Source organism: Hippocampus zosterae, chromosome 13 (genome assembly GCF_025434085.1).
Source record: "Hippocampus zosterae strain Florida chromosome 13, ASM2543408v3, whole genome shotgun sequence".
NCBI lineage: Eukaryota > Metazoa > Chordata > Actinopteri > Syngnathiformes > Syngnathidae > Hippocampus > Hippocampus zosterae.
The window spans coordinates 11,677,211-11,703,298 of record NC_067463.1 but is presented as its reverse complement, the minus strand read 5'-3'; the positions used below and the strand labels follow the sequence as shown (position 1 = coordinate 11,703,298).

General features: G+C 42.1%; 3 protein-coding genes across 5 annotated transcripts; all 3 read right to left on the bottom strand.

Annotated features, from left to right (window-relative positions):
* Positions 1 to 56: 56 nt before the first annotated feature.
* Positions 57 to 6,929, bottom strand: chrna9a (cholinergic receptor, nicotinic, alpha 9a). Its single transcript, XM_052084783.1, has 7 exons — positions 6,696 to 6,929; positions 5,565 to 5,710; positions 4,340 to 4,494; positions 4,011 to 4,188; positions 3,462 to 3,813; positions 1,746 to 2,335; positions 57 to 894 (listed from the first exon to the last, which is right to left on the bottom strand). The coding sequence occupies exons 1-7, from the start codon at positions 6,706 to 6,708 to the stop codon at positions 724 to 726; spliced, it is 1,605 nt and encodes a 534-aa protein (XP_051940743.1). The 5' UTR covers positions 6,709 to 6,929; the 3' UTR covers positions 57 to 723.
* A 1,912-nt stretch (positions 6,930 to 8,841) lies between these two features.
* rhoh (ras homolog family member H) lies at positions 8,842 to 12,052 on the bottom strand. Of its 2 annotated transcripts, none has more exons than XM_052084782.1 (2): positions 11,782 to 12,052; positions 8,842 to 10,853 (listed from the first exon to the last, which is right to left on the bottom strand). In XM_052084782.1, the coding sequence occupies exon 2, from the start codon at positions 10,648 to 10,650 to the stop codon at positions 10,081 to 10,083; it is 570 nt and encodes a 189-aa protein (XP_051940742.1). In that variant the 5' UTR covers positions 10,651 to 10,853; positions 11,782 to 12,052; the 3' UTR covers positions 8,842 to 10,080. The 2 variants fall into 2 exon arrangements, with proteins under 2 accessions (XP_051940742.1, XP_051940741.1); XM_052084781.1 differs by having other exon boundaries at positions 8,842 to 10,896; positions 11,782 to 12,050.
* A 1,223-nt stretch (positions 12,053 to 13,275) lies between these two features.
* Positions 13,276 to 25,446, bottom strand: n4bp2 (NEDD4 binding protein 2). Of its 2 annotated transcripts, none has more exons than XR_007966363.1 (16): positions 24,927 to 25,446; positions 22,743 to 23,730; positions 21,670 to 21,794; positions 21,462 to 21,550; positions 21,276 to 21,352; positions 21,033 to 21,173; positions 17,374 to 19,811; positions 17,189 to 17,274; positions 17,023 to 17,068; positions 15,920 to 16,086; positions 15,721 to 15,845; positions 15,464 to 15,590; positions 14,801 to 14,980; positions 14,230 to 14,398; positions 13,949 to 14,043; positions 13,276 to 13,887 (listed from the first exon to the last, which is right to left on the bottom strand). XR_007966363.1 is itself a non-coding variant. In XM_052085194.1 (16 exons), the coding sequence occupies exons 1-16, from the start codon at positions 25,159 to 25,161 to the stop codon at positions 13,842 to 13,844; spliced, it is 5,163 nt and encodes a 1,720-aa protein (XP_051941154.1). In that variant the 5' UTR covers positions 25,162 to 25,446; the 3' UTR covers positions 13,276 to 13,841. The 2 variants fall into 2 exon arrangements, 1 of the variants encoding a protein (XP_051941154.1); XM_052085194.1 differs by having other exon boundaries at positions 13,949 to 14,072.
* Between the last annotated feature and the right edge of the window lie 642 nt (positions 25,447 to 26,088).

Genomic DNA, 26,088 nt, shown 5'->3' with positions numbered 1-26,088 from the left:
GGCCTCCTTCAGAGTGTCCCATGATTGTGTGTGTGTGTGTGTGTGTGTGTGTGTGTGTGACTCGTGTTTATCAGGTTGATGTTCAATTCGATGGGAAGTTGCATGACTTGCTTGTAGTCAATAAGATCAAAGTCCTAGTTTTTTTTTAATCTCTGTAAAGGTGAGGTGATTGCTTGCTTTTCCAGAAAGCACCAGGGCGCCTTCATCTTTATTCATAAATATTATTACATTCAATAATAAAAGAACACTATTACTTGATATTTTCTTGATAGTTTGTTCACATCTAGTTTCATTAAAACAAACGTGGATGCTCGACGTGACGTTAACTCCAGGAAGCGTTAGGACGGAAGTGGTCTGAAGACAGAGTGAATGGTGTGAAACGGTGTAAGAGTGTGCAAGTACCCTCAATGGAGTGGCTAATGAGCTTAAGCTTTGTCATGCCTATAGCTGAACGCCCGTCTTACAGACCATCAATAATGGAGAGTCCGTGCCACGTCTTGGTGTAGCCTGCGTATATTGTTTTACTGATCCCTCCATGTCTTGTATGTCCAAGCACAATGTCACAGTAAACAAAGTGACGTCACGCAAACGGCGCACAATACTGACATATGAAACACCTTTCATTGTACTGTCGATAAACGGTTCGGATTCGTTCCAACTCTAAGATGGGAGTTGGGTGATGCGGGGGGGTTAATTGTGGATGAGTGTTGGAAAAACAAACTGTCAGGATGCCTTGGCGATAATTAGGATGCTCATGAGGAACACCATGATGAAGAAGATCCACATGAAAAATCGACCCATCACCTTGGCAACCTTTTTCCACTCGGCAGCCTTGGCGCAGGTGGTCCTCTGCTCGCGGAAGCAGTCTGCCATGAACTGGATGTTCTTCACTACCTTAAGGCGGGACATGGAAAAGAGCCGTTGAAATGGACCGCCACGATTTGGCTTGGTTTCAAATCCATGTAATATTCCGTCGGAAAAAAAATATATACTTATTTTCTCATTTGTACTTTGATCTTACTTATTGTAATAGGATGCATGCATTCCATCGACTTGCAAGATTTACTTTTGCTGCAGTCACAATCAGTTTGGGAATGTTTTTCTTCTAGTCCCTGTTTTATTTATTTATTTGGGGGGGGGGGGCATGCTTACCAACAAAGACATGACTCCTTGTATATGATTGCCCAATGGTAAAAATGTGACTGAATACACCTGCGACAGGAGCAAACGCATGGCTGACGATAGTAGTAGTAGCAGTAACATGTATTGCATGAAGTAATATATGAGGCCTATTGCAACAACGCTTCAACCAAATTTGTCCTTGATATACAGTAATATTTTATGGGTTGTGGTCCAGACTGATTGGCAGCTAACGTACCTTCGCTATTTGCTCATTTCTAAACATCCCATTTTTCAATTTTGGAAAATTTATCTGAGCCTATAATTGAAGTAAGAAAGACCCAGCAAGATTTCATTTTTGCGTTAGAATAAAAAAAGTCACAACAAGACGATCGGTGAGTTGTAAGTGCTTTTGATTTGCCAAGTGAAAATGGAATGAGGAAACGATGTCCAGACGGTTGAGTGTTTTTTGACAAATTAACCGAAAACCTCTCATTTTGAGTTCATGAGTGTTATGCGGTGGGTTAGCAGTCAGGCAGGAAGATTTGATTCCAACATTGCTCTGATTCCTTGAAATTTCACTGCGCCTTTAATGAACAAGGTTCTCATCCCCAGCTAAGTTGTACCTGGTTGTGTTGGAGGCAGCGACAGTTGCAGGGGCAGGCCAAGATCTGGTGCTTCTCCTCAGGATAGTAGATCTGCGTCGTCGGTCCTCTGTTCAAATGCTGAAGGTACGGAGGTTGAGGAACAGCCGTGTAGTCTTCATCATTTGTCACATAATGGTGGCAACGCTGCTCCGCCTCTCTCTTCACCTCTGCCCATCCCGGTTGAGAGGTGTGGTTCTTGCCACGGTCTTTGTTGTTTACTTTGCCATTTGCCTGTTTATTGCGATCTTGGCTGTAATGATGGATGCCGTGGCCGTCGCTGCGTTTGTACTCGTCGCAGTTAAAGTGGTGGGTGTCACAGTGGTGAGGGTCGAAGCTTGCGTCACTCAAGGTTTCGTCATGGTACAGGGGGCTCTTCTCACACTCAGGAGTGGTACAGTTTTCCCCGACCTCATAGACAAAAAATATTTTGGACATGTAATCTATGATGAGGACTTTAGCCCATTGGGGGACTGGCTTGGCCTCAGCTCCACAGAAATGAATGTTCATAATGAAGATGGTGAGAGATGTGGAAGCGGTGATCATGGTCATGGTGACGATGTAGTACTTCCCTAGAGAAGAGGAAGGAATTTGTTAAGGGTAACACTTGCACATTTACTCCTAACAACCTTTTGTGGGTTTTTTTTTTTTGGGGGGGGGGGGGGGGGTTCCAGTTTTATTTAGTCTTTTGCTTTTTTTACACTGCGGTAAATTTATGAAAAGCCGAATTACCAGATCACGACTACTCACTAGCCACAATATTAGGTACACTTGCAAGATCATGGATCGATATCAGAACTAATTTACTTAATTTTTTTGTATCGTCTTTATTTGTTTCGAATTTGTGTAGACTGCAAGAAACCAAAACAACGAAACCCATCTAAAAAAAACATGTTCGGACTTCTTTTTGGAATTGATTGTTGATCAATCACATTATTGAGTAAAGTGGCTTTGGGAAAAAACGGAAAGAAGACACTTTCCTTAAGCATTTTCTCCCACCTTCATGGGTATGAAAATAATTTTTCATTTTATTTTTTTTTAAATGAAAAATCTTTTCAGGCTTTTGTCCATAAATGCATCCATTTTCTATACCGCTTGCCCTTACAGGTGAGCTGGAAGCTAACCCGCTTGGCTTTGGGCGAGAGGCGATGTCGGCATGGTGGACCCTGCACTGGTCACCAGCCAATTTCAGGGCACCGAAAAAAATTATTGTTGAATTTACTCAAGTTCACTTTGTCGAGCAATTGAATACAATAAAATCATTTGGATCCAGATACATTTTGAAGGAGACTATACAGCATATCCAGGTGATTGTATTTTGTGCAACCTTTTGATGAAATAAAGTGGAGTAAATTTAGCATGTTTTTTTTCTTTTTCTTTTTTTTTTCAGTGCACAGACAGACAAACAAACATTCACACCCAGGGGACAATTTTTTGTGGGAGGAAGCAGGAATAACTGCAGAAACGACATGCAAGCTCCCCACGGGAAGCCAAGATTCAAACCCTGTGAGTTGCAGGACATGCTAACCACATCTTTTGAATCATTTTGCAGTTTCGCTTTAGTTTTTAAATGTAACATTTGCATCATGAGCAAAATAGGCTCATAATTGCAGTTCTATGGAGACAGAATTTAGGACTTTGGATCTACAGTGTGCCATGTTATTGTTGAACATGAGTATCTTGTGGACTGCGACTAACCTATATAGGGCATGCTTTCTGCTGGCGGCATGCTCTCGGCCACCAGCAGCTGGAACACGGTGAGCGCTAGCAGCACGGTGACACCCAGCGACACCTTCTCCCCGGAGTCAGCCGGCAGGTAGAAGCCCAGTGGCGCCAGGAAGGAGATAAGGAAGCAAGGCAAGAGCAGATTGAAGATGTAGAAGGAAGAGCGGCGCTTCAGGAGCAAGGTGTAAGTGACTTCAGTGTAAGGGTCCGAGCAGCAGCCGTACATCATGACGTTCTTCACCGCCGGCATGCCGTGACACTCCCACTCCACGTTCTCCACAAAGTCAGACAGGTCGCCGCTGTCCATCCCCAAGCTAACGTCCACCTGTGCGAAAGAGGCAACTGAACGAAAGCAAACGCAACAAAGGATTCAATCTGGCATGTCGAAACTATTTCCTCTGAGGGCCACCTTGAGAAAAATTGACCGCGGTTGACATGGTTAGTGATTCAGTGCTTGCAACTCACTGGAACAGTTTGGATTTCTACTTTCACATGATCCATTGTAATTTTGCTCCTCCGCACCTGGTTCCCATTGTACGTCCAGGAGCCAAATGTGAGGTTGCACTGCTGCCAGTCAAAAGGGAAGTAGGAAACATCCACCACGCACGTGCTCTTCGTGATGGCTGGGGAGTCCCAGACAATCTCACCGTTGTAGCGCAGCTTCACGTTGGTGTTGGATGGACCCGACGACTCATCTGCTCTGAACACACGTCAGACCCAAGTCAGATGGAGACAAAGCTGCCTTTAGGAATGATGGTGTCCGTGCTTTGTTTGTGGGGTAAAGGAAGTGAAGTGATGAAGACAGCCTACACTACTACTACTTAATATGTCGTGATTTTGAGTTTGCTAACTTGTTATAGAGGACGATGTCAGGCTTCCAAACCAAGTCGCTCGGAATGTTGATCATTTCCAGATCGTCATAGTCCTCCTTGTTCCACTTCAGGTTGGCATCGTGCCACACCTGTCTGATCCACAGGTATGTGGTGAGCACCTGATTTCGCTCGTCCTGCACGCGCACATAGAAAATATATTGCACGCATCCTTTAAGCTTCTGAATAACTGTTATTTACATTCACACACATTTACATAATTACACCCGCTGATTCAAGGTTGTGGCTGATTTCATCATTTAAGAAAAATGATTTGACAGTTTAGCCCAACATTACCTTTACTCCTCCAAAAGGCTAGGTAAAAATTAATGAAATGCAAAGTCTGTTGCTTAACTTTAGCAGAATAGTCTGCCATGAGACCAGGATTTCTTTTTCCAAGAAAACGTATAGCTAGCCTCAAAATTTTAATGCTGAAAAAAACCCCAATCTGTATTAAATAATAACTGCACGTATAAAATTGCTGTATTTTAAGACCAACCCAGTTGAAACCAATTGGAAATGACAAGTCAAGAAAGTGGAAGAATGATTTACGTTCAAGATTTTAAAAAAAATATGAATCATTTTATATTATTAGTAGGAGTAGAATTGTTATTTTACATATGATAAGTCCCACACATATTGAGGAAAAATAATATTTCAACTCAACAGCGCCATCAGACTTCCCCACTGGCCGTTGTTTTGCCCAACATTTTGTGGTGAACTATCTTCTGAGGCCAAATTAATCAGATATTGTGAGGAATGATGTGGATTTTGAGATGTCAAGGAAAGTCTTTGCTTTCGCAAAGGCCTTGTAGGCATTCTGGCGTTTCAAATATTCAGCATTGAAGGAAAGATTGACTTAAAGTTCGGTTTAGTTTTGGGGTTTTTTGGTCTTTTTTTTTCCAAGAAATACTTTGTTTTCAACAATTTTTTTCAATTGATCCTAAAAATAAAGGGACATGCACATTCATCATCCGCCAGCAATGATGTGCAAAATGTTCACATTTATCGTTGAAATAATCTACTGCAGGCGCATTGCAATGGCGTTTTTCAGTGGCACAGTCTTGTAGGCAGTCTCTCGTATTGTGATAGCCTACCCCCAGTGAGTTCTCATTTGAAGTAGATTCACTGTGCGCTCATCATATGACTCAATGATGCACTTGGGCGGGTTTTAAGATTACCCACAGGTAGTTTCCTTTCCACTCACCATATCTTTAATCTGGGACAGAGTGATCTGAAGAGAGACATTGAGGGCTTTGTCGGTGTCCCCGACAGGCCTCAGAGCATTGGAGTAGTCCTCCATCAGGTCATTCAGAAGTTTGCGAGCGAAATGTCCCCGGGCACCGTGAGACACTGTCGGGCAACAGGAAGGAAGATTAAAAAAAAAAAAAAAACATTTCTTGATGCATCAGACAAAAACGGGGTCTATCATGCAAAACGGACCTCGCACCAGAAGGCTGATCCAAGCAATCAGTGCCGCCTGTTTCATTTTCAACAAAATGAGGGCGTGGCTGGAGCGATGCGTGTTTTGAGACAACCCGAGCCCGATTCTACATGTCAGTCTTCTCTGAACTCCATTCTGTCCCCCGCGAGCTCAGAGCATCCACATGCACTCAACTCTTGAAACTCGCCTCTTGTCATCGCCGTCGATGCTTCATTAGTTTTTAGTCGCCGTTTGCCTCTGTCACAGAGTGTATATATACGTGCGATGGCTGCTCTGTTACTGGAGCTGCCGCACACACATACCGCCTCCACACCCAGGGTACAATGGCACGATCACATATCGCAGACAGTATGTGAAACGGGATGCCCGCTGCATAAGCCACTCGTATAAGAAGCTGTGTGACATTTTGAACAGCACGCGCCGATACAATGGCACACATCAATGTCTCACACACACACACGCTGACCCTCTATGTGCCAGGTCAGCCAACACCAGCACACATGTCTGGGAGCATGTGACACATGTCACACACCAATGGACTGAACACAGATCCCGGCATCAGATTTCAGCTCACAGTGGGGGGGGAGTCTTTGACAAAAGAACTTGAAAAAGAAGAATAGAGTTCGTAATGTAAACTTCAGTCGTCAGAAAGGAGGGCCAAGCCGAAATTGAACCTCCCCGAACAATCTCTTGGCACGCTGGTTGACTGCCAAGTTTTAATTTTGAAACTCTTAATCTCGAAGGATTGAACTGTAAATAATTAGGTGTGTTGCAACCGAGATATAATGTACATCTGCTGCAGGCTTAAATTGTCGCCACTGTGAGGGCAATTTTAAAAAGAAGTAAATTCTTGTCAAATCAAACTGCAGACATATTTAAATGAAAAGGACTTACCCTTTTGGGACATCTGGTGTACGCGGGCTGTCGGGTCTGGGGTTTTGGGGCTTTTTTTGACATTCACTTGTTCTCCATAATCTAATCTTTCTTCACACTACGCAGACTTTTCTGTATGGAGTTGATAGTATACTCAAGGAGATTGAGATGAATCCCTCCACAAACGGCAAATAAGGTCAATGTCAGGAAGAAATGCTGCTCGCATATCCCAGGTGTTTCCTGAGTGTCAACACGTGAGTGTGTGTGTGTGTGTCTGCACATGTACGATAACGCATGTTGCGGCCTTGTGGGTTACACGGATGCACGCATCAGGAGTACGTGGAGGCTTTTTGTCGATGCAGGTGTTGTTTTGTATCCTTTGTTAAATTTACCATTAATACCAACGAACAAACAAGCATCACGTTGCACACGGAATGCGCAGTTCAAATGTCAGAATGGTAAAACAAATTCGGGAATTGTTATTTTATGGGGAATTTTGATCCCCAAAGGTGTGCCTGCAAAAAAAAGTATCACGAATGGTCCTACCACTTAAATAGTGCAAACTGGAACTACGATTTTCTCGCGTCTCAATTACTTTACTTTCACTTGTCAATTTTAATCCCCCCGCCAGCAGCCCTCTGCACAGGTACATTTACTATCAGTTAGGTTTGACTTAAGGCCCTCTGTATTGTGGAAATTCTGCCCATGTTACTCAATATCGCACCAACAATACAAAAAGTTTTGGTTGAATATATCCAATTTAGTCAGTTGGTTGCATGATGTCAAATAATCTGGAAGCAGATACATTTTTAATATACTGTACTTTACATCTATTTCAATGTTAATTTTTGTGCAACCGCTTGACAAAATTAAGTGGAGTAAATTCAACGCGTCATTTTTCTTTTTAAGTAAAGGAAAATCCTGGTGATATTTTGGATTTTTGGCCATTTCTCTCCTGCAGAGATGTTCTTGTGTGCAGCACATGGAGGGCCGTTTATTTGGATCCCATTCCATTTTCTGTATTCAAACAGTGTTTACATTTTAATCTCGGTGTATTGTAATTGCATGTGAAGCATGGCTGAATAAATCTAATTGGTGTTCTTTTTCCGTTTTCGTTTGCATACAGAAGGTTGATGGCACAGCTTGGTTGTGAAATGTTGCCATGGTTACACTTGTGCTTTTACTTCACTTTTAACATACTGTAGAGTGGCAATTCACTTCGATTTGCTCATCACATTACCCGTGTGAGCGTTTGCTTTTTTTCGTGTGTGTCTGTACTTTTTAGATAGGGGGGGATAAGGTTTTGCGGTGACAGTGCATGCGAGCAAAATGGCAGTATAAAGAAAAGATCACAGCAGACCCAAGTGAATTTTTCTACGTTTGAAAAACTTCAAGGCCCATTCCAATGTATACTGCTTTACACTTTACTTCAAAATAAACACCACAATCTAATAAACTTGCTTCATAAAAATAAATGGTCACATTTGGCACATTTTGGATTTTATGATGATTGTTGTAGTTTGCACGGCATCAAACGTACAGGTGTTTCTCACGGTTTGGTTACCTAATTTAGTGACGTGAGTGCGGCAGAATATTCAGTATGATGGTCAACATTGTGTCATTATTCTTTACGGGGTGGTAGATACACTTGCTTATAATGATCAACGCGTAACATTTTTGTGTTTCAATGATATACAGTGCCACTACATTTCTATCGGCAATCACAATAATAAACATACAGTATTGTATCTCCCTGACGGTGTGAAAAGAAGGCATTATTTTACGACAGATTATTCAGCTCTTCAATTTGCTCTTATTAGATTCTGATGGTGTACTTCAGAAAAGGTTTGCTGTGTCAAAAATGTAAACCTAGATAAGGTAATGTATTTGCACAAACGTGTATGCATTTGGTGGGATGTGGTTACGGTATATTCCGGAATATCCTTTAAAAGAAGTGTGGCGTCATCCTCATCCGCTGTTCACAAAATGCAAATATGGAAGGATTTGCACTACCAGTGCTGATCGAACTTATTTGCACCTTTCAATCTCCAGTGGTCTTTGGGAAAGCAATGTTGTCTTACAATCAGTGTGTTAAACTGCAATTTAAACGCAAAGCACACGGCTTGACAGCAGACAAAGCTTAAAAATTAAGCACATCCAGTAAATGTATTTTTTCTTCATCTCTTTATTATGCACTGCATGTTGAGGGTTACCAGTAACAGTTGACAAAATGGCTTCAACTCAGATTGATGGTCAAACTAACAGTGAGTGACCCGAGACCCTATCTACAGTTTATATTCCCTGACGACAGAACATAGCGGATCATACAAATGGTGAAAATTAATATTCACTTGTCAAAGTACACGGCTCCATTGGCCAAATTCGAACTAGCCAATATACAGCAACCAATTTGAACATTCCACTGCAGCAAAAAAAAAAAATGTCATTTGAAAACAACATAAACCATTGTATAAGATTTATTTTGTTATGTTATGAACGAGAATATAACATTGGAACAATTCAAAAGTAATTAATCCTCTCTTTGCTAACGCCGTAATGTTCCCCTATGTAGCTTGGAAGCCTTGTGTGTGTTATGTGGATTTTCTGTTGGATGTAAAAAAATTTAAAAATCATTAAAAAAAATTACATTCAGGAAGTCTCAGAAGCAAACGGCACAATAAAATGAATTATACATGACAAGGAATAATCTTGTTGGGGTCCATTTGAATTAAGTCTTAAAGGGGCAACATTCAAATTAAACATTGTGACATATTTGTTAAAGTAAAACAATAGGATGAAAATGAACAGGAACATTTATACTTTTGGCAGAGTCAATAAAAAAAGTTGCATTACTATATTTGTCCTTCATTAAATAAATATGACGACTATGACTTTCAAAGGTAAGCGAATTCAATTGAATGGATCATTCTGAAGGCATCCGTCCGCCCATTCTCTCAGCCGCTTATTTTGTTCAGTGTCATGCTGGAGACTAGCGAAAATTGAAGCATAATTCATCCTGGACTGTTGCTGGTCAAACACAGGGCACATACGCTGCTTTTCCATTGAGGTGGGCAAACATTCACACCATCACTGAGTGGGAAAACGAACCCATGCTGCCTGCACCGAAGGCAGACGGATGCGCCCCTCCACCAAGTCGGCAGACCGTTTAGCCTTATGATATATTCGAACACGCGCGCAATACTCTGATGACTCCAATCGCCAAAAAGAAAAATTAAAAAAAAACTTTTGAACAGCAAAATGTGATTTTCAGAAGTACTGATACACATTTTCAGAGTAACAAAACTAAAATGTCAGAGTATGATCTCAGTAATTGTCTGCGGTAGAAGTTTTGAAATTCCTGGTCACTCAAAGAGCGCCCTGCGAGTGGTTAATTCATGACACAATCTCAAAAGACTTTGCACTGGTTCATGCTGAACATGCGTCGTCTGGCCTGTTTCCTGTTGTGGCTCACGGCGGTGCGCACGGCGCACTCGAAAACATGTTGGACCCCTCGCTTGGTCAAGGACGAACACTCCAGGTAGCCTTTGGCGTGCACATTCCGAGCCACGCGCCTCCCCTCTGCCGCAGAGATGCAGCCGCCCCGATGCGCACTCGACTCCCGCAGGTCCGTCTGGGTGCCCACCACCAGCACCGGCGTCGTGGGCAAGTTCTCCCGAACCTCTGCTATCCACTTACTCTGTACGTTAGCCAGAGAGTTGCGGTTGGCCACAGAGTAGCACACGAGCACGACGTCGGCCTGCTGGTAGGATCGGGGTCGGATCTGTCTGAAGTTGTCCTGGCCCGATGTGTCCCACAGGCCCAGACTGATCAAAACACCATCCATGTAGACCTCCGCCCCGGTGTTGTCGAACACCGTGGGCCTGTAGATGTCAGGAAAGGTTCCTGAAGTGAAGTTGACCAGGAGGGCCGTTTTTCCCACCGCACAGTCCCCAACCAAGACACACTTGACAGACATTTCTACGGCTGATCATCTGAACAGTTTGTTTCAGTTCCGGAGAAGCACGCCAGCCTCGAGTTGGTTAAAGGCACTGCAAGCTGTTCTTTGTAAGTTCATATAGTTCCATCGTTTTAAAATGTAAGGCCCGATTGCTTATTGTCCTCTAACAACCTTTCTCGATGTCCCGTTTGTCTTTGTGTTGTGGACCTTGTTGGTTGTGCCTGTGGAATGTCAACAGATGAAGAAGGCCAGATGACAGGTGTTCTGAGGAAGACATGAAAAACCGATATGAGCAACGGGCTACGTATATGTCGCTCAAAGTCTACAGTAACACAATTCCGGGCTTTGCCCTACCGTGTCACAAACACAGTGCCACCATTAGTACTTTCCCCAAGCGTATTAGAATACCGTATGACCCTAATAAAGGAAAATAGAATAAAGTCATGATCAAATGGTACAGTTTTACATGTTCTAAAAATAAAAGTAAATACAACAAATGCTGTTCTATTACAATTTACAAGACCTACACCCTGACATTAAAAGCATGAGAGTGTATATGCTTGAAGGCATGGACGACTTCTCTCCAGGATTTTTTTTCCTCTCCCGGATCGAAAGGGGGGCTTGACCAAATACGTAGTGGGGCTGATAAAATAAGTTTAAAATAGATGTTATAATATCCAATAAAAAGCGGCATTACTCATATTATTGATGGTGCTATATTCTGCCCGCCTTTAGCCCGGCGTAGCGCCATCGTAGCTTTAAGGTGAGGACTGTTAAGCAGGCTGTCGGGAAGCACTTCTGTGTAATTTTAAGATGACCTCACCTTTGTTGGGAACTTCATTGTATGATAATGCGGCTGTTTTTCTCACTATATTATGATTCGTGATCATTGGTTCACTCATTTTTTTTCTGTTATTATTTTTAATGCCTTCATTGAGCTTTCGGAGCTCACCAAGCCAAAGATAACATGAATACATGTCAGAAGAAATTAACTTTAAACATAGCATAAGTAGTTTCTTTGCCAAACTGAACTTTCCAGTGTATTTGGGCCTTTTCTCACAGGAGTATTGAAAACCAACTTGCTTCAGATTTAACATGATTTACGTATCTCATTTTACATTACTAAAGAAAATTCAAATAAATACGTACCATTCTTCTGTCTTTTCATAGTCTTGCCATTTTGAGCTGAATGTCTCCCAAAAAGGCCTTGAAAGGTTTGCCGTTTCGTCGACCCTTTTATTTACTTACTTCCGACCTCCCCACCCAGCAATAAATGAGAAGACTGCGCTTAAAAAGTGTAAACATAAAGGTGCTGTATATATTTTACCACTTGCCAGGTAACGAAGAGAAAAGCAGCTGAAAAAAGAAGGCAAGAACTGACAAGTACAGCACATCCGCTCGTCAGTGAGAGGAGGGTCACACGTCCCTCCCCCACAGCTGTGGCATTTTACAATACGTTCATATTTTGGCAACTCACTGACAGTACTTTTTCTCAAAATTTCAGGGGGAATGCAACTGCAAACTCCTGTGTACTTTTTCCAAATTTGCAGTCAGTTATGACATTTGCTGGTTTCCTTGTTCTTTTTGAATCTGTTCATGAGGATTAGTCAAGATGCGGAATAGTCCCGAACGTGAGCCATCAGCCATAATATATCAATTCCTGCATTATGCATCTAACATGAGATATGTGCTTTGAATTGCTGTCTGGTTGGAGAGTAACTTGCGTATTGTTACCAAACACCGGCTCATGACAGACATAAATAATTCCATCCATCCATCCATTTTCTGAACCGCTTTATCCTCACAAGAGTCGCGGGGGGTGTTGGAGCCTATCTCGGCCGTCTTTGGGCAGTAGGCGGGAGATACCCTGAACCGGTTGTCAGCCAATCGCGTGGCAACATAAATAATTACATTTTAAAATACAACTCAGTGTTTGTGTGTTGCTCCACACGGCTGACAACTTAAACGCTGCTCTGGGTGGACACAGCGCGGAACAGGCACACTTTGCCTCCCCAATTCACCAGGTTAAGAGGAAGATAAGCCCTGCCAAGCGTGACATGAGCAGCTGCATACCCATGTGGGTCATGTGATCAGTAACAATGAAGACGTACCCCACGGAATTTCATTTTGAAAATCAATTCAATTTACTCCTACGATTATTTAAACTGTCGGCAGCGGTAATTCAAAAGAAAATATATGCTTAAAAACGAAAATTTCTCAAATAATATTTGTCATACTTTCAAGGCCAAAGTGTCTTTATTGTTATGTGTCCCAAATGAAAATGTTTGATTTACTGTATACCTATTTTCTGAAGATGCTAATTACATACTCTGATATAGGATGTTCCCACTATTGCTTATTTATATATATATATATATATATATATATATATATATATATATATATACACAGTATATATAAAGTATGTACTGTGTGTGTATATATATAAATATGAAAATGCATTCTGATTTTGCACTTTCCTGATGCATTAACCTCAATTACTCAAAAAGCATAGGTATCAATATTGGCCTGGTATCCCATCTCACCAAATCTTACGGTACTGTATCTGATCAGCAGGGGCTACTGTTGCCCCTGCACAGACTGCTGTTTTTTGACAACAAAATATGAACTGAAACTGTAAAATTCTTAATTGTATAAATATTTTATTAGGTTATACAACAATTAATATAAAATTGATATGGAAAAATATAAAATTATTTTGAACAATTTTACAATACATTGCAGAATAAGCATTACTTTTCAAGTATTGGTATTTTTCCACTTTAATGACAAAAAGCAAAATATATGCGAATTGAGCATATGATGATACAATCTAAAAATACAAACAACCGTGAACCAGAACGTTTTTGTGATTCACTCATTCTTTTATGATTAGCTTTGACTTTAAATATCTTAAAAGATATGGAGAAAACTGTAAAAGTGGCACACTATAAAATATTTTCAAATGGATGCATTCTTGTTTAGCAGGTGTATAAAAATAATCATTGCTGCAGTAAAATAGAAGAATTACTCATTTGGACGTACAATACCTTCAGTTTGACAAATATTGATGACTTTTGGGCTGTTTTAAGTCAGGAGTGTAAGTCACAAGGAGAAAGAGGTAGAGTGACTATACTGATCTGTGTGAGCATATTAGTTAGTGTTGTTCCTTGTAGAGGCTTTCGCATGCATGCTCTATTGCTTCTTTTTTACTTCAGAGAGACCAACAGGAGACCCGGCTTTGGTTCTGTGAACCTGCGGGATAAGGAATATGAGTAAAGGAGCGAGACTATGAGAAAAGTGTGTGTGTGTGTACCTGTAATTTGTGTTGTTGAGGTAGTTTATAACGGCAGGGCGAATGCGGGCCACGCCCCCCTGACTGTGGTTACCTCTTCCTGTGATGACAGAAAGCTGCGGTCGACACAGACCTTGTTCACAGTCTGCACCCAAGCAGTTAAAAGAATACATTTGAAAAGAAGCAACAAGCACAATTACACAGATAATGGAATTATTCTTTCATTCAACCTCTTCACTGCTCTCAATTTATACCACGCTATCCTTCCCTTCTACGATAAGTTCTGACTCGAGTCCATGTACCTGCTGTTTTGTCATGTAGGATGCGGCGCAGATGTTCCAGGGCCTCGTCCACGTGCAACCCATGGAGGTCCAGGATGTTCTTCGGTAGAAGTGAGGAGTTGACCCTCTCGAAGATCTGAACGGCTGCGCGGTGGTTGGCCTCGCGCATCCGCTGCCCGTGTAAGTGTCCCTATTGGAAACGGTGACACAAATGACAGAACTCAAAGCATCACGTACTGTATTTTCTGCATAAATTATTAGACTTGCAATCAGGGATGGGCTTTTAACCCACATAGGAAACGGGGGTGTGCGGCGACCTTTGGAGGGACAAGTGATTGTGTCAAAAGAACTTCAGCATGGTAAGTGCACCAATCAGGACATCATATTCTTATGCTCCTGTGCGAATTACTTCATTGTGTGCCATTTGTAACCGCATAACATTGTACTGTTTGTCAGTACCATCATAAAGAGAGGACCCCCTGTAATTATCAAACCATTTCACATACCAAGTAGAATTCTGAATTATTTATTATACCCATACCTCAGAACAGTGGAAGAACAGACGGTGTAACTTTTAGAAGATGATGAGTACCTGCTGTGCATAAAATGAAGCCACCCCTTTATGTCCTTGCTTGTAAGCTGCTGCAGCTTTGGAAAAACTCTCAATCTGCCGACTTCTTTGCAGACTGGCCTCTGCCCTGAAGTCCTGGTACTCAGGATCCTCAATGTCCTGATACTTATGGGAGTCGGCTACATCAGAGTCAGGAAGTTTCTGATGCAAAAAGGGGGAAATTAAGAGTGTAAGAAAAAAATATGAGGACAGAGAAAAGCTGCTTTTAAAATACCAGACCGGTTCAATAAAAATCGTGTTACGGACAAAGCAGAAGTTTTTGAAACCCAGTCGTTATGTGGTCAACACAGCCATTCTATGCTTCTAACTTTGTGGGAACAGTTTGGAGTCAGCCCTATTCTGTTCCTGCATGATCACATTCCTGCTTAAAGTAGATGAGTTGGGTGTAAAACAATTTCGGGAGTAACTTCAACAGCGATTGGGAACCAGGCCTTCTCACGTGTCAGGAATTGGTAACCTCCAACCTCAATATTCTTCTGGATTAAATGACAAAAATTCCCCACAGACACACTCCAACATCTTGTAAAAAGTCTCCCATTCTATAGTCGGTGTATATGGCAACCAGTTGACCCAATACTTTTGTTCATATGGAGGATCTCTTTGGCTCTTGTAAACAACAGCTACCTTTTCTCTATCTTTGCTGGGAGTTCTGTGGTGGTCAGAGTGAGGCAATTCTGGAGCGACGACGGTCTTGACAGGGCCCTGGTCTAGTAAAGAGTTCAGAAAGAGCTCCGTCTGGCTGAGGCAGTAGCTGCAGAGAATAAACATGTCAACTAATCAGTCATTTCGAAGAACTTCATTGCTGGTTGACAGTGCATTCATCAAATTATTGTGAGGGCCAAAGAAAATGGATATAACTCAAAGCAAGGTTTGAGTCTTACTTATGATCCCTGAATATATCATGGAGAAAATGTCGGTCAATGGAGGGGAAACGGGAGTAGAGCTGATCCTCTTTTAGCATGGAGGCCCCATCACGTCTGCTTAGGTCTGCTCGATTTTGTCTTGACTGAAATTAATGGGGCAAGAAGGGATGTCATAAAGGGAGCTCAATTAGAAGTGTGAAATTAGACAGTGGATTACCTTCTTCATGTTCTCCTGCATGGCCAGCTCCTCTTTTATAATGTCCCGTAGAGAGACACATGGCTGGGACATATTCCAGTGGTCCATCACTGGCATCCCTCCATCTTTGCCACTCGGAAAATGTGATGTTGGTTTGCACATCTGAGTTTCATTCCATGGAACTGGACCTAAATGAAGTGGTTAATGTGCAAAAATCGTCCTTATCAGTTAAAATATAAAGTTTGATCACCATGGCTTTGATGATTATTTTAAAGCAGCTACAACTTTCATATAGCATTACAGTAAATTCATATGGTTCTTTAGTTCTTTTCTTTTATTTACAAAGGCACAGCTTGGATTTCAAGTCAATAAATAGGAACCCTTCGCTGTATATTCTTGCTGACTGGCATGTTTTAATGAACATTACCTTATTTGACAAGTGTATTGCTAATTTGAAATCAACCAAGCGAGATATCCTATTATGGAAAAGTAAACAATTTTGCTCAATATTGTTTGTGGTAGGACCGTTCCACTCACTTTATGTATGCCTGGTTCATTAAAGACTTTAAATATCCCATTGCTTCAAGCCACTTTTCGATTACACCAGTTCCACCGTGAAACAGCCTGTCTCCGCCCTGTGCGGTTGCTTTTACATTCTAATTTTTCGTGGCCGTGCAGTTAACATGGAGCCGCTTTTAAGAACCTCCCCCAAAAACGCAAGCTAGGTTGTAGGGCCGTGACGTCACTGTTATCTGATTTGCTGACAGATGTTTCTTAAACGTTGCGGCCCTGCCCTCTTTTGATTTTTTTATTTTTTTTGCGTTGTTATTATAACTTGAATTGCATGCTGCGTTGCTGGCCAGATCACCCTTAAAAAGTAGATCTTGGTCTAAGTGGGTTGTATTTTCTGGTTAAATAAGGTTTTCATTACTTGACTGAGGTGGTCCAACATACATTTGGGCGTGCGGCCTGGACATATTTTGCATTATGAAGTCAAGCAGATGCAACTTGTGTACAATGGGATTTTATTTTATTTTCTTTGTATTGTTTTCCCCTGTTTCAACTGTGCTGAGCGACTGATCGGGAGATTCGTTTATTTTGTCCATTGGCGTGTTTTAACTTACCGTCCAGAAGCAATTGGCTGGAAAGAGTTGCTTGTCTCTGCCGTTCCTATGAAACAACAGGTTTAACTTGTATAGATCCGCTCAGATTGAGACAAAATAGAAGAGACATTTTCTAGTTGGACAGCTACTGCTTCCATTGTTTAGTTTGCGAGGGTTTGCTATTCACCTGGATAGTTTCTCTCCACTTCTGGTGGAGCAGTTTAGCCAGGTTCATATCCATCTGCAGAGCATAGTCTTCAGAAGTGCATGTACCTAAACATTGTGGGCACATGCTTATCATCAATCAGTGTGAATTTTGATTGACTAATCCAAGTCACTGATTTGCATAAAATCTGTAACTTGTATTGTTACCTGGCTCGACTCCCACAGGCCCAAACAGTTCGATTAGTTGCAATGCCAGCTCAGTGGGCAGTTTCAGCTCCACAGTGTCAATGTTCAGGACTTTGCAACCTTGATTTCCCATGGATCTCCTATCATCCTTCTTCTGTCTTTCATCTCTTTCCAAATCATCCAGTTCAGCTTGCAGAAGCCGGTGGACCTCTTCCAGACTGGCAATCTCATCTGGAGTCGCAAAACTTGGATCCTCGCTTAATGCTTTGTGTTCAATGACATCATGTGTTTCCAAAGTAGGCAGGCTAGGAGTAGTTGTTACTGTGTATGAATGTGCATCCAGCTGATTTTTGGTTTGGGCTGGAGAAGCTTTGACAACAAATCCTGACGAGTCAGTATCAGAGGCCTCCCCGATTTCGTTCACAACCTCATGTGCATACTGTTGAAGCACATCGGCACCAGCTGTCGAACCTGCATAAGGAAGTTGATCCCCCAACTTGGTCACCAATGATGTTCCTAATAGTGTTGTGCTCTGTTCAACTTTAACAGTGTCCTCCTCGTGCATGTGCTCTAAAACCTCCTCGTCTCTGAAGAGCCTTTCTCCAGAATCCAGTAGCAGGTTGGTTGTCCATTCTAAATCTTGGTGGCATTTGTCATATAAGTCTTCCAACGTATCGAAACTAACAAGCTTAAAATGTCGACTGAGGATAGTCAGGCTCTCAAGACGGCTATGAGTTGCCACAAATTCTTTGTCCTCCACCTGTGTGCTTTTCTCATGCACCATGCGGTATGGTACTGTATTTTGAGTGGATGGGTGAACTGCAACAGCAGCACAAACTGCAGATGCAACCTCTGGCACAAATCGTGAGGAGACACCACGTAGGATTGTAATGTCACTGCGGTTGCTGCTGGCAGCGACAACGGAATCTGCTCGTCCGTCTTGACGATTAAGACGCCAAAGGAGGGAAAAGTCCTGAGGTTCGGTTTGGGTGGGGCGATCTCTATCCGAAGAGAGAGGTGAGTCAGTTTGCACAAGGTCATCTTTGTTGAGCTTGGTGCATAAATCTAGTTTAGGACTGAGTCTGGTCTCACAGTCAGGATGTGTGGTGATAGCACTCTGACCAATGTCAACCATTTCTGATGTGGCATTGGGACATTCAAGTGTATTGAGAGATGGAACCAGACAGTTCTGAGTGAAGGTGAGGGCAAGCTTGCACTGCTTCCCTGATCTGCGACTCTGACGCTGCTTTCGCTCTTGAGTGCATCCACTGAGAACACAACTCTCCAGTTCCAAAGGGTCAGTGGCATCACTAGACCGTCTGCTTTTAGGCTTCACTGTCACTTCATTGTCTGTCTGCTCTTTGCAATTTTCTGTGTCTATCTTGGTATTGCCGGCAAACACAAACTCGATATCAAACACTGTGCCACAGCTTTCTTTCAGCCCTATGGATTTAGATGCGGCAACAGCCGACCAGGTATCTGCAGCAGCGTCAGACTGCGTTTCACAACCAATGTCTAAAACTGTGGTTGCACTCGTTTTATCTTCAGTTTTTAAAATCTCCCCATTGCCCTGATAAGATTCTGCAGCTTTCCAGTCTAAGATACAGTCTGGTAAGTCAACTCTGCCACTCTTCTCCGTGTTATTATTCTGTCCCTTCTCTTCACTCTCAGACCAACAGCTAAGGGATTCTTCAAGATTGTCATCTGTCTCCAAATTATGCTGTAGGCAAACAGAAAGAGGTGATGAACAAGAAGAACCAGACTGGCAAGTAACTACACCAGTTTGAATGAGATCAAGGAGTTTCTGGAACTCGGTCACATTGCCTTTGTCATTGCTGACTTCTTTAGACATCCCGCTGTCTTTACGACTTTGATTTCTCCTTGCTTGTCGCTGATCAAGGGGCCCTTCAGACGGCCAGTCACCTACAAAATGCAAAATATTGGACATCTCTCCCTCTACCCTACTTCTCACTGATGCCTCTTTATTCATCTGCTCTTTTTCCATGGGCAAGTCATCCGACTGGTCAATATCTTTCACCGGATCTGTAGAATCAATCTTCCTCATCAGTCTTTCTCTTGGCAACCTTTGTTTGATAGACTCAGAGAAGGCCACCGGGAGTTCATTACTATGTTGGTCTTCATTCATGACCGATTCCACAATACAATCAGGTATCCCCTGTTCTCCATTAGGCTGATTTAGGGAATCCAGCTCAGAATCCAAAACCCCCAACTCCAAGTTCACATCCTTGTCTGAATGTTCTGACACTCTTCCAATTGGCTGGAAATCAATTGACTCTGTTGAAGTGCGGTTATCTTCCAACTTGTGCACCTCGCTGGGATGATCAATAGATGACACATCGGGAAGAGAGGAAAAGAGTTGAGACTGGGAATTCTTACGCCGGTCCATCAGTCCAGGTTCACTGACGAGATCGGGACATTTTGCTTCAGGAGTCACACACCTGAGGGACAGAAGAAAGTCAGATGTCAACGGTGACAATGAAAGGCAAACTCAAAAAATTAGTAACGTAAAAACACCATACACTAAAACAATGCCGAGTCTCATGCCGAGTCAAAAGTCACAGAATAAAAATGTTTTAAGACAAGTTTTAAAAATGGAAAGAGGGGGGCTTGCTTCATGTTTGGCAGAGGGTCATTCCAAAGGGAGGCAATGGAAAAAGCTCGATCCCCTCTGAGCCTCTGCCTAATCCTCGGCAGGGGGCGTGTAGAGGATGAGGCCAATGGGACTGTAGCTCCGGGCATCCACCTGGGGAGTTATCCACAGGCCCAACTTGCCCCCTCACGGTCGCCGTAAATGTATACGATGCATGTATGTCGCAGATCAATAAATAATGCTGGGATACAGGGGGCATATATTTCTAGATTTCCAGATGGGAGTCTAAAGCAGAGGCACAGATAAGGTGGCAATTCACGTGATCAGTAACGGGAACAAAATTGTAAGGATGTTTAAAGTAATTAATTTCATTACTCCGTTATTGAAAAATGAACGCTGTTTCACTTTAAAAGGCCGCTGCAAAGTGCCGATTTATCTGTGGTTTTATTGTTCTTGTTTTGGTTGTAAAGTGTCCTTGAGTGTTTTGAAAGGCGCTTATAAATGAAATGTATTATTATTATTGTTGTGGGCGAATGAAAATCCGCCTTTGTATGAAAATGAATGTACGTAGTATATTTTGTACAAAGAGGCCCAGCAATGAGGATATCACTAGAATCTGGCCAAAGCTGTTTTTTTTTTTTAACGAGTTATTGTGCTGAAACTGGCTTGTTTTATTTGATGATGCAATGTTAATGGTTGGACAAACATGACATTTTTGGGGTCTCCTGAAATGTGACGATTTTAGAGCTTCAAGGATTCCAGCCGATGCCAGCCATGTGCAATAAACCCATCAAGCCAGTCAAATAGCAGATGTCTCATATCTCATGATGCAAAGCACTAATGCAACAATATGCACAGCTATGGCTGGGTGATGTGACTGAAAAGTATATCACGATATAAGTATTTCGTATTGGTGAACATCAATATATATTGATTTTTTTTTCTTTCTTGTATTTAAAATCTATGTACAGCTACAAGGAAATGCCAGTATATTTGATGTTGAAACAAAGATGTAATCTGTTAGATACTACAGAAAAGGCTGATGCTGTTGTTTGTGATTCACACTTACTGTATATTTCTGTTCTCCAAGTGAAGGCGCTGTTTCGACTCGGGTAATAATGCACCCATAATGGACTTGACAGTTACAAAGCGCTCGTAGCCATTCAGCATGCGGCGAATCGTTTCCACAGACACACTATGTTTGCTGCGTCTGTGAAAAAACACCCCATAAAAACAAAGATTTATATGGGATTTCTGTCTTGACGAGTGACAATGAAATGTTTGATTATTCTAATCCCTGGATCTTCCTCACCTTTCTAGCTCTCTGGGCTTGTTTTTCCACCAAGTGTCCGTCTCACGAAACAACACTTTGTAATTATGTTTCAATGCCTAACAAGTAGAAATAATCGTTTTTCAGGAGCACCACAAAAATAGTAACATTGCTAAAAACAAGAAGACGTGGGCATTTTACTCAAGGTATTGGAAGCAGGTGACTGACCTGGGCCACATAGGGCTTCATCTCCCAGCCCTGCATGTTTGTATTATCAATGATGATGGGGTTAGCGCCTCTCTCAAAAGCTTCTTTGGCTATTAGGTGAAGGTGAGATGACAGATGAAGTGCCTGTAGCATCTGTTCTTTCAGTGGTTACAGTTATAACTGCTCCATCTTATTTAATTACAACTGCCTACTGTACAGCTGTGTTTACCTCGCTTGTGGTTCCACTCATGAGCTTCCCCCAGAGTAGCAGGATCAAAATGATAGTGCCCTTGAACAGTGAAGTAGTCGTCAGTGCTTAGTGCAACTCCACCTGGATTATGTTCCACAAGAGCTCTGCAGAGATTAAATGAATATTTTGAATGGACAATCGCTTATCAGCATGATCTGAGATCAAATCTATCAGGCCACCAACACCATCTACCAGTCTCGGACACTATCCAGCAGCATGAAGTGCTTTAGTACAATCTCCTTCAGACGTGTTACCATTTTAAACACAAATAAGGAACTTCAAAGTGATTTCACCAGAGGTCATTGGTCATGTCTGCCGGATCAGAATTTAATCATTTTTTTTCTTCTGTTTAGCAATGTAATAACTAATTTTTGTAAAAGACAATATAGTCATGTGAGTATTGTTATATTACATCTATGAGTTGCTCCACCATTTGTAATAAAATATATACTGTATTGTTTAAAGGGTTATAACACTGCAAAACCGATGTTATTCGTTAGCTATTTGATGGTGTTTGCATTGTTTGTTAGCATTAGGCAAAATAGTCTAACTGAATAGACAACATGTAATTATGTTTATATATATATATATATGTGTGTTTATATATATATATATATATATATATATATATATATATATATATATATATATATATATATATATATTGGGGGGGGGGGTTGTACACTTCAACTGGGAATTCCAATAAACAGTTTCAAAACGTTTTTAAAGATTTTTTCTCTATCTGCCAAACTGCTGCTTGTGAGGTACAGACAATGACTGCAACCATTCAGCCTTTGAATCTCAAATCTCGCAAGTCAAGAAAAGAAATCTCCCTCACTTTTATCGTCAAAATCTCATAAATTGGGACACTTGTATCCCAAAACTCCCCTGGAGTTGGATTGTAATCTTAATTTGAGTATTAAATATACCAATTTGATTCGAGAGTTTCTAAACTGGTGTGCTCAGTATGAGAGCAATGTAAAAATCATACATTTTCCAACTGCCAATGCTGTAACTTTTGGAAAGTGTTGGTCATATTGTTTGTATCGTACCGAGCCAAAGTGGATTTTCCAGATCCTGGTGGGCCACGTAGCAAAACTAGCACCTTCCCTTCCAAACAAAGCCTGTTTGACCGAGCAGGTGCAATCCCACCTGGATTATGTGCAGCTGTTTCCGTAGCCCAGGATTTGGGAATTGTAGCAGAATGTCTTAGAGGTGCTTGACTGAACTGGCCTGTCCAGGGTGAGGCATGTCCAATTGGAGGGTGTGAAGGTGCAATAGGAGTGATAAAACATGGTCCTTTGTTTCCATGTACACGCGGAAGGAAAGCAGGTGAATGAAGGTTCCACAATGGTGTGGTCACCTGAGAATCTAGTCCTCCATGTCTATTTTCAAAGGGCATGGGGCCAGCCTGTTGTAAAAACATTTCAGATGACTCATCCTTTTTATACAAATGAAAGGCAGAGGGACGCCCTGAAGCAACAAGATCCAACTGAGGTTTTGGCTTGTCTGCAGACTCTTTTGCCACTAGATGTGTGAAATCCACAACCGATTCCAGACCGTCACCGCTGCCATGCTCCCGAGTGTTGAGCCCATCAAATGCAGAGGGACCTTCAGAATGCACCAAGCCTCCTTCAAGACATGGATGCCCATCAGAGCCCCGTCCACACTGAGCCTTTTGGTTGAACTGAAGCAACTCAGAGAAAACCTGCTCTGGAAACTGTGATGCAGATAACGAAGAAAGTGTCATGTCTGCAGACGGACACTGGCTATTAATCTGAACTTCCTGTTGCGCAGTCAAGTTTTGTAGTTCCTGATCAACTTGAAGGTCCAACTCTTCTGTCAGCAGACTGGTAGATGATGGCAAGGTGAGTTGCTCTGTTGCTTCCAAAGATCCAGGGTTCCGTACAGGTTGAGAAACATGACGAGGACTAAGCAGGGCTGCAGCAGTGCTCTCAAAGCCAGACACTGGTGATCCAACAGGTGCTGCAAGTTCAGCAGCAATTGACAATTCCAACAGGGAATCCATGGCATTTTCGACTGCAACAAGACAATTTATTTGAATGTGATTATTACAATGTTGTCACATAAATTACCATTAAACATTTGAGATAGGGAATGGCATGAACATATTAAAAAATAATCGGGATTGTGTAAAAATAATTGCTTATCATTTGCAAGTGATGTAAAATGGAGAGCATAAGCAGAGACGTTCTTGATGTAGACTCAATAGGAGTTAGGGGCATTCAGAAATTCCAATCAAATTGAAAATGTGATAAATTGACAAAATAATCAACATTCATTTATTATCTTAGTCGGCATCCTAATTGATACACTGTACATTCATGTTGATGAGCTAACAGCGGAAACCCTGAGGAACCACCAACTGTTGGGATACAAACAACTTTGGGGGAAATGCGGTCCGATCCGATGCGGATTTGGAGCTGGGAGTCGCGGCTTGGAGTTTGAAGCGGATTATGTGGGACAGGAGAAGTGAACTAATCTCTTTTCGTCAATGGACGCTACAGCTTTGTGTTTGCTTTCAAAACTTTGCTTGTAGCAGACGTGTGCACATTTTTCAGCATGATGTCTCTGATCCACTGGTGAAAGGACACTTTGATCCTCTCCTCTTTCATCTATAACTGCTTCAGACAACAAAGTGTATGCAGAAAAGTGGTGAAGATTGCACGACTGTCTCTGTCCTATGTGTTGTCTTGTGTTATTTTTGTTATTTTGACTTCAAAATGGCGCCGCGAGAGTGGCTGCCTTTCCAGCAGCTCCTATTTTTTTGTTGTTCTACTTCTTCCTTTCATAATTTTGCTGCTGTGAATCTGGAATTTCTCCATTGCGAGACTAATAAAGGTTTTCTTAACTTGAAATCAAATAAGAGCTTTACGTAGGAAACAAAAAAGGTTGCACAAAACAAATACTTCTGAGGTTTGAGGGTTCTGCAATGATGACTCGGTCTTGCAATGACAACATTTGTAACAGCTTAGTTACAGTGCAGAAAAATGGGTAACCCCTTCACCAAAACCAATTAGACGGTTGTCCAAATGGTTGATTTAATATATTTGGAGTCTCAAATTTATAACCAAAATTAATAAATCGCAGGAGTAAAATAGATCGCTACTCTTAATAGCGTTTGTTTTCCAAGAGGCATCGCTGTTCGCTGTGCTATTTAAATGGACGGTAGTTCCATGCCCTTTCAATGAACTCCCAGCAATTACGCGCTTTACCTTTAAAGTCAACCTCAGACAGCACCATGTGTATAACTTCAGGGTCCAAGCGGGAGAATATATCTCGCATGTTTTGGGTAATTTTCTGCCTGTCGGAGCTTCCTTTGCTGGATGAAAAGTTGGAAGCCGATGCGACATCGTAACCATGAGGTGGTCCGAGACCGAAGTCTCCCACGGGAGGCGCCTCGCCGGGGACTCTGATCGGGCTCTGTTCGTTTTTCTTTCTCCGAGGCATAATAGCAAGTTTGAAGTAAATCCTTCACTTGGTCACGGTAGCAAAGCTACGCGAAGCTAACTGCGAAGCTGGCGAGAAACACTGATTTTGAGCAAACATTCGTTGCAGTAAAAACGTGGTTCCGGAACAGACATCTTTGTTATTCCGTTTCATAAGCGTGAATAAAGTTGAACTCGCCAATGTTACAACGTTTACACAAAACCCAACCAAGAATTGAGAACTACAAAAGCAGTGTACACTCAGGTCGTTAATGGCCGATCGCGGAAATCCTTAAACTGGGTACAAATAAAAGCTGCTTATGACCGTATGGGATAATTTCAAAATAAAAGATTTCAAAAACCTGAAATACTATCACCCTGCAGGAAATATGATTAACGTAAACCATCTAGCTCGAAAGGCAGACAGTTAAGCAATTGCGTCGACAATGCCATAAAATAAAATAACAATCCATATGCCCTACAAGGGCGGCCCGGTAGTCGAGTGGTTAGCACGCTGACTTCACAGTGCAGAGATACCGGGTTCAATTCCAGCTCCGGCCTTCCTGAGTGGAGTTTGCATGCTCCCCGTGCTTGCGTGGGTTTTCTCCGGGTCCTCCGATTTCCTCTTACATTCCAAAAACATGCAAGGCAGGCTGATTGAGCATTCCAAATTGTCCCAAGATGTGAGTGTGAACGTGGCCGGTTGTTCGTTGTGTGCCCTGCGATTGGCTGGCAACCAGTTCAGGGTGCCCCCCCGCCCACTTCCCGAAGACGCCTGGGATAGGCTCCAGCACCCCTGCCCCCGTGTGAGGATAAAGCGGATCGGAAAAATGGTTGAATGTTTACTACAAATTGTTTATATTTGTTCATCGATCTATGCCAATAATGTGTCGTGACAGGCAGAAAACCCCGAGTCTCTTTGACTCGATGTCAAAACTTGTTTGATAAA

Excerpts from the sequence above, each read along its gene's own strand:
- chrna9a (XM_052084783.1), bottom strand. Across the intron at positions 3,814-4,010 it reads GGACGTACAATGGGAACCAG|GTGGACGTTAGCTTGGGGAT; the intron begins GTGCGGAGGAGC and ends TCTTTCGCACAG. Across the intron at positions 895-1,745 it reads GCTGCCTCCAACACAACCAG|GTAGTGAAGAACATCCAGTT; the intron begins GTACAACTTAGC and ends TCCCGCCTTAAG.
- rhoh (XM_052084782.1), bottom strand. The coding sequence starts at position 10,650 with ATGTCTGTCAAGTGTGTCTTGGTTGGGGACTGTGCGGTGGGAAAAACG.
- n4bp2 (XM_052085194.1), bottom strand. The coding sequence starts at position 25,161 with ATGCCTCGGAGAAAGAAAAACGAACAGAGCCCGATCAGAGTCCCCGGC. Across the intron at positions 19,812-21,032 it reads TTGGAGAACAGAAATATACA|GTGTGTGACTCCTGAAGCAA; the intron begins GTAAGTGTGAAT and ends TCTGTCCCTCAG. Across the intron at positions 13,888-13,948 it reads CTCAACAACACAAATTACAG|GTTCACAGAACCAAAGCCGG; the intron begins GTACACACACAC and ends CTTATCCCGCAG.